The 7,893-nt window shown below is 35.7% G+C and overlaps 1 protein-coding gene across 1 annotated transcript; it reads right to left on the reverse strand.

Annotated features, from left to right (window-relative positions):
• Positions 1-1,916: 1,916 nt before the first annotated feature.
• Positions 1,917-7,484, reverse strand: LOC115988128 (E3 ubiquitin-protein ligase ORTHRUS 2-like). The gene is made up of 9 exons (XM_031111773.1): positions 7,020-7,484; positions 4,972-5,504; positions 4,110-4,235; positions 3,654-3,753; positions 3,484-3,545; positions 3,287-3,389; positions 2,918-3,062; positions 2,560-2,777; positions 1,917-2,314 (listed from the first exon to the last, which is right to left on the reverse strand). Exons 1-9 carry the CDS (start codon positions 7,464-7,466, stop codon positions 1,958-1,960), a joined length of 2,091 nt encoding a protein of 696 aa, XP_030967633.1. The 5' UTR covers positions 7,467-7,484; the 3' UTR covers positions 1,917-1,957.
• Positions 7,485-7,893: the final 409 nt, after the last annotated feature.

Here is a 7,893-nt window from a genome sequence, read left to right on the forward strand (position 1 = left end):
CATATGAGCTATAATGTGAACATGTGAATGAGCTACACTGAATAATAATATAAAGCAATGTAAACAGGTGAATAATAATACAAAGTAGTGTGGACATATGAATAATTTTTTTTTTTAACATATGCTGTGCACTATAACTGTGGAGCCAAATTATTTGATTTTGGTTCTATCAATGTAGGCATAGTTTTGTATTTGGTGTTGCTAAAAATGTGCTAAAAATAACAATATGGCTTTTTAGCACCACCAATTATAATGCTTACACATTCCTATGCCACCTTAGCACAAGCTACACCTTTATCGGAATCTCTCCATAATAATTTAAAAAAGATTTCCTCAACAGTTCTTATAACTTGCTTAGGAAAAATAAAGATACCAGCCAAAAATCTTGATTACTATGCAGAACTGATTGAAGCTACTGTAACCTCCCAGAAAATGAAATGTGCTTAGCAATCTAAGAGCTCACTCTAGTTGTGAATCTCTCAATTAGAGGGTTACAATCTCTATAGCTCACCCTACCAAGTATCAGAGACACACCTAGGTACCTCATAGGGAGATTACCCTCCTTATATTACAGTGCTTCTAAAATCTGGTCATTAAGGCCAGTTGATAAACCTGCACAGAAGTCCTCACTTTTCTGCTCATTAGATTCCAGGCCAAATATCAACTTGAACTCATCCAATGCTTTTCTAATCAAAATTTGACAGGAGGTAGATCAGAAGCAATGAATATCATAAGAACATCAGCAAACCACAAATTGATAAGCTTTAACTGTGCACACTTTGGATGGTACATTGGTGCTTAAATTTCTAAGAAGGTCTCTCTTCTTTAGCAACTAAGTTGAAACCTCCATGGCTGATACAACAAATAAGGGGACGAGGGATCCCCTCTTTAAGCCCTTTTCCCCCTCCAAAATAGCCTGCTAGTCCCCAATAATAGCCACAGAAAACTCTGGTGATGTGGTACATTCCCTCACCCAACCAACAAACTTTGAAGGAAAACCCACAGCACAAAGACATTGCAGAATAAAAGGCCTTTCTAAACTTTACCTTTATGTTACACCTACCTCTGAACCACCTCCACTCACAGTCTCACACCCACCTACTGCCTACCCTTGTCCCTTTATTATCTTCTTTGCCTACAAAATTTGTGTTTAGGACCATTGCATTATGTTCATTTTTTTTTTCTTTTTTCTTTTTTCAATTTCTCCTTGTACCCTGGTTGAGTCAGGGATAAGCATTTTCTATGCTGAATGAGGCATGCAATAGAATATCTGTTGAATCTAATGTTGTATGAAGAGAATGTATGGGGTTCAGAATATCTTCTTTTTTCTTCATCTTTTTGATTTTGAATATTATAAATATTAACAAGCCAGGAACATTTAGGGGCTGTTCTTGTTACATGTTAACCACTTACTCATACAGATTACACTGCACCATAACATTATATAAATGCCTGAAGAATGTGAATGGCTCCACACTCACTATCTTACTCGCAGGTGGAGCTTGTTTGCTTTCCTTTTTTTTTTTTTTGGCCTTTTTTCAGCAAAAGTTTAAAATTATATCATACCTGATCCCACCTAAACCGAACCCCCAAGGGACAAACTTGTGTAATAATCCTTTTTAATTTTTGTCAATAACAGATCAAAGTCAAATTGAATGGTTGGACATCCCACATGAGATAGCATTTAGGCACATCAACTCCTGGTCTATGAGGAATTGATGACTTTTAATATAATATTTTTTAATTTTGATTCCAGGATGATCAAATATAAAGGACTTTTGAGAAAATAGATAAATTGACATAATTCAAATTCTATTGATAAAAAATGTATTTTTAAGGATAACCTTATTAATGCATTGAACTGAAATCTACTAGGTGAATGAGTTTTTAGAGCTGAAAAAAAGAAAAAGAAAAAATATATGAAGCTTTCATCGTCCAAAGCAAACTTGATGGTTCGTTAAACTTTGCTCTCTGCAACAGGATCTTGTAATTCTTCACCGGCAGCTTTTTCAGGTTCTGAAGGATCAACGCCATTTTTTCCATCGTCAAGTTGCTTACAGGATGCACTGCCCTTCTTTCTACTACGTTTTTGTGCACATTTGCCACTGGTCTTTTTCAGCTTTTCTGTTTGCTGGATTTCACTTTCAATCTGACCTTTCAAGTTATTTTCTTTGGCTTCCTCCACAATTTCATTACTTACATCGACTCCTTTTGGCTTCTCATGGATGCCATCAGTTTCTTCTTTTGACTCCTTGTTTTCCTTTGCAATTTCGCGTTGTAGTGATTCTATCACCTCCATCAGTTCTCTGTTAACCTGTGACAGAAACTCGATGATCATCAATAAGATCCTGCAACTCCTTGCAATTTCAATAAAAAATGCAACCAAAAGAGATGGATCACAAAATATAAGATCACATGACTTGTCTCAACCAATTAAATATAAGATCCATCTACTAGTGTTCTTATTGCATGCTTTTGTAATCAGCACACAAACATCACATGCACGTAAGTTGAGTTGAGCCCCAAACGCAATGCTCAGTTAATATCTGCCTAGCATACCTGGGGGTTCTGAAGAAACTCAGCTATGTCATTTGAACACGAAGGGCATTTCATGATGTTCTTTTGTGCTCGTAACGTTCGTCTGCCTTCACATGTCCTCTGTCTCACTAAACTTTGACCAGCAAAGGCACCCTCTAGGCAGCTTTTGCAAAAGTTATGAGCACAAGGGGTAGTAAGTGGAGAAGTCATCACCTTCTTGCAAATGTAGCAGCTACACTCTGCTCGGTCAATTACACAAAAGCACAATTTTACTTTGTAGATAGAACAATACAGTGAGGTAAGAGAAGATGACAATGACTAAATGAAAATTAGGGAGGAACATTCAGCTTGTAAATGTAAATTAGACAAGAATAGAAACCTTTCAGAAGTTTCTCTTTTACAGACTTATTTTGTGATTGCCGTTTAACTTTCTTCGTTCTCTTCCCTTCTTCCGAACGTCCATAATTGGTCCGCTTTCTACTACATGGTGGAGGTTTCTTCCACATCCAGCAACCTTTTTCCTCCTGAGAATCCAATTGGAACATTTTAGGACATTTGAAAATCAATAACTCACAACTAAGTTACAAACCATAAGAACACAAAAGGAAGATTTTAGAGACTCCTAGGAAGCCATATTGTTTACTTAGATAAAACTGTATAGATATCATGGATGGCAGAAGGAAAGAAGAAATGCAATCAATGGAGAAAGAACCCTCTTTGAACACATGAAGTAAGAGCATTAGCTTACATCATAGTCCCAAGATGGAGATTCCTTCCTTTCGGTTATGTCAATTGCAACATTCAACTCCTCAATGACGGGCAGTGGTCTTGGACGGTCTCCATGAACATCACTGTTGATTTCATGTCACATACACAAAGTTACAAATCCACGAACACTGAGAGAGAGAGAGAGAGAGAGAGAGAGGTATGATGGAAATAACAAACCTTGTCCATGGGGCAGGAGCATTGTCACATCTAACAAAAAGATATCTACACACCTTAAATCCCTAATACAACAAACACTCATCAGTAAACAAGTTCACCAAGAACACAGCCCCAACTGGTTATCCCAGTGGTGGGTTTTTTTTTTTTTTTAACAATAACAAGCATCTTACTTTAATCCCAGTTTTCCGCCAGCATTTCTCAACTCTGTAAATCCCATCATAACGTAACCTTTGTTCAGGGGCATAAGAAGAGCGTTTCTCCTTGTGAGACCTACTTGACCCAAAAAAAAAAAAAAGGAGAGATAAATAGTACCTCATAAAATAAAATAATCTTCACCAATGAACTGATCATAAACAATATTGACAATTCCTAGTCAGTAGTAAACAAAATTTTGACAAGTAGCAAGGGTTGACCCGACCTTATAGGGAACTTTTTGCAAAGAGAAAATACATCACTAACTGCCTATTTAGGGAAAACACAATATTCATTTTGTATATGCTACCAAAAGTCATTGGTTGAAACTATGATTATTTTGACTTAGAAATCACACAGACTTATACCAATTACAGTCCCAGATGCAGTTGCATACTATTAAAAATATCATAAAGTTCATTAACACGACTCACCTCACCACACGAACAGGATAACCCATCCGGCAACTAAGTCGTAATGCCTCATTAGAATTTTCGAACTGCTGATCAAAAGAATGTTCCTTGTTTGTGCGTTTATTGCCACTAAGGTCCCTTCCACCACTGCATTAGAAGAAGGGAAGGGTTGGGATAATAAGAAAATGATCAATCACATGTATAAGACCTAAGGCTAGACAATCAACCATCCTAACTTGACAATTTTAATTTCAACTAATATAACCAAGTTACTATCATTTATATATGTGACCGAACTATGAAAATTTTTAATCATAGACTAACAAACAACTCCAAACAGATTCAATAAACTTACTGAATTGAGGAAGTTAAAAGCTTACTTAGCTGAAACTGAATATTTTTTGCTGAAAGTACTATAGATAAAACTAAAATCTAACTGAAATAGTACAACGGAACTCATGAATATTAACAAAAGGTATAATGGGACACATGAATAATAGCAAATATAAGCTGAATAGTAGCAAAAATAAATCAAGCATGTGTTTGGATTGGGATTATAAATGAAAATAATTTCACTATTCAGTTTATTTTTGCTACTATTCATAAGTCCCACTGCATTTTTTGGCACTATTCATGGGCTCCACTATACTGTTTCAACTAATTTTGACATTTATTTACAGTACTTTCAACAATAATTTTTCAGTTTCAGCAAAATAAGTGGTATCTAAACATACCCTAAATAGTAAAAAAAACTGTATTTTTCAGCCAATGCTAAACGCAACCTAAGAATACACTTCAACTCATTAAATTTTCTTGTGAAAAGCAAGCCAGTAGTAAAACTAGAATTCAAGTACAAATGCCATTGGTACAGACAAGAATATACCTCCCTGTGTATAGGAACCATTCGCCATGATCCTCATCATCTTCATAGCCCCCAGAGAGGGTAACTGATTGGGCACCATGCTTTGACTGCCCAGCAATACCTGAAATATGAGGATTGTGTACGCCCCATTGCCTACATTCAAATCTATTTTCCCAAGTCTCCCCTACCAGCACACCTTGATTTCTTATCGGATCATTTTCTGGGAGAATTGGCCCAAAATGATCCATAGGTGTAGTCACAAATATTTTTCCACTAGCTGCATTAGCATTTCCCCGTTTTACTGATCGTTCAGTCGAAAATGCCTTATCCGGGCGATCTTCGTTACGGAAAACAGGATAATCCCTTGACGTCCCAACTTCAGCATTGGCTTTCGCCATCTTTGCCATTCTAATGACAGTGACAAGTGTAGAGTTTATCAGAGGAAGTCTTGCCATCTTTGGTGGGATTTCCTTGCGACAATTCGCACAGTTGCGTTTGCCTTGCCCTATCCATTTTGTGAAACACTTCAGGCAGAAGTTGTGACCACAAGGAGTCTAAAAAAGAAAAAGAAGGAAACCTTGAGATCATTAACGTGCACCAAATACAGAAACATCCATCAAAACCATTTCAATTTTACTTTAACCTAAACACATGAATGAAGGAATTAACTCATCACCAGCAGACATTTAGGGAAAGAAGTAATGTAAAACCATAATGCTGAATTCAAATATAAGTAATTTTAGGAATATTATAAATTTTACTACATATACTTTACATTTTTTTTTTCTTTTTATTTATAGAAAAACTACATAGACTTTACATATCAATGTAAATACAAAAAAAAAAAAATAATAATAATAATAAACTTATTTATTATGTTGATGATACAACACTAATTACATTCATTGAGATATTGGTTTATATAGTTTTTATAATAAAACCAGCAATACCGTTAGCTTATTTTTATAGGTAGTAGAACTAATAATATTGTTAATATTATTTTGGGAATAATTTTTAGGTACTCCCAGAATACTGTAAATGGTACATCATTCTCTTATATTCATGATAAGATCCACTCTTTAAATTCATAGTAGGATCCATCATAAATGTAAGAAAAGAGAACACCATTTCGTAATACTCCGGAAGTACCTTAGTATTTTCCTCTTTTGGTGGTAGTAAAACTAGTAATATAATTGCATTTTTTTTTATCAATTTTATAGATAATTAAAACCAGTAATACCGTTTGTTCATAAAAATTAAAACTAGTAATACCGTTAGCAACTTCATCAACACTAATTACATTTATTGACATGTTAGTTTATAAAGTTTTCGTAATAAATATTGTTAGCATTTTTTTATAAGTAATAAAACTGGTAATACCATTAATATTCTTTTGGAGGTAGTAAAACTGGTAATATCGTTGGCATTTTTTCCCCTTTATATAAATAGTAAATTCGGTAATACTGTTAGCATTTCTTTATAGGTAGTGCAACTGGTATTACCGTTATAATTTTTTATTTATTTATAAATAATAAAACTGGTAATACCGTTAGCATTTCTTTTTTAATGGATATTAAAACCGATAATACCGTTAGCATTTCTTTTTTAATAGGTATTAAAACTGGTAATACCGTTAGCATTTTTCTTTAGATATGACATCGTAATTATGAAAGGCAATCTAGAATCTAGATTTGATTGATTCTTGAACATTTAGTGGATATAGCATTATGATTGCTCATAAAACTTGATTCTAAAAATAAACATCAAAATATGAAAGAGCCTTAGCCTAGTAAAATCCACTTAAAATTGGGGTTTCCTAAGTTTTGAATCATTTCTATTCTAAACAGTGCCCATAAACAAAAGTAAACACGTTTTACCACAGAATATGTCAAAAGTATACATGCATGTACGCTATGAATTCTTTTGGTTTAATGAGCAAAATAACCAAAAATAGATGATCAAGCATGTGCAATAAGACTAGTGAAAAATTAAAATAGAATTCTTACTATGAAGCGCGTGCAATGAGACCAGCAAAAAATTAAAATAGAATTATGAGTATATGTACTAACCGACACAGGTCTTTCCAGTAATTGCATGCAGAAGGAACAGTTCAGACCATCGAGAATACTGAGGAGGTTGTCATCACCGTTAGTCACCTCCTTATGATCCGAAGGTCCCGCGTCTTTACACAGCAGCTGCTGCCTTCTCTTAGCCTTCTCACGTTCAGTCAACGACGAGTCTGACTCGATCGCGCAAATCGCGGCTATAAGGCCACCTGAACTCGACGATTCTCCGGCGCCGGAGACAGGTGCCGGGTTTGCAGACAGCAGAGAACAATCAGGGCAGTCCCATTGGAGAGTATCGGCTAAGGAGTTGGGACGAACAGAGAGGCACACGACGTGCCACGGCGTGGCACATGTATTGCACGCGAGAGATTCCTCAGCTGTGGGCTTGTTCTTGCAAGCCATGCAAGTGCCTTCACCATCACAAGGAAGGTCGTAAACTTGTTGAGCCATTTGGATTTGCGAGTGTTTGGACTTCGGGATTTTCAGGCTTAAGTGAGTGTGGGATTTTGTGGGAGGAGAAGCAGGTATTTGTAGGAAAGTAGAGTAGGAGAGTAGGAGCGTTTTTGTTTTTTGGATAGACTTTGAAAAAAATTCACTTTTCCCTCTACTTTCCTTTTCATCCATAAATGGGAAAATTTTCCTAGCATGGCAATTGGGTGAAAAGGTGCTGCTTAGCTCACTCACCAGAAATGCTTGATCAGTAGTGCATGCATGTACTCCAAATGTTAATGTGTAATATGGGAGGTTACAAACCTGGGATTAAATTAATTTCCAATAATGTTTGGATTCCATATTCAATTATAAAATTGTGGGGGCCAGTTAATTAGGAAGTATTGTTAAAGCAGTATTAACTAGGCCTATGGCCCTATCCGAGGAC

The sequence above is a fragment of the Quercus lobata genome, chromosome 4, assembly GCF_001633185.2.
Source record: "Quercus lobata isolate SW786 chromosome 4, ValleyOak3.0 Primary Assembly, whole genome shotgun sequence".
NCBI lineage: Eukaryota > Viridiplantae > Streptophyta > Magnoliopsida > Fagales > Fagaceae > Quercus > Quercus lobata.

What these genes read in the sequence shown, in the direction of transcription:
- LOC115988128 (XM_031111773.1), bottom strand. Translation starts at nt 7,466, where the DNA reads ATGGCTCAACAAGTTTACGACCTTCCTTGTGATGGTGAAGGCACTTGC. An exon ending in TACTGGAAAGACCTGTGTCG is followed by an intron (nt 5,505 to 7,019) that starts GTTAGTACATAT and finishes TTTCTTTTTTAG; the next exon opens with ACTCCTTGTGGTCACAACTT. An exon ending in GGCGGAAAACTGGGATTAAA is followed by an intron (nt 3,546 to 3,653) that starts GTAAGATGCTTG and finishes TTGTTGTATTAG; the next exon opens with GGATTTAAGGTGTGTAGATA.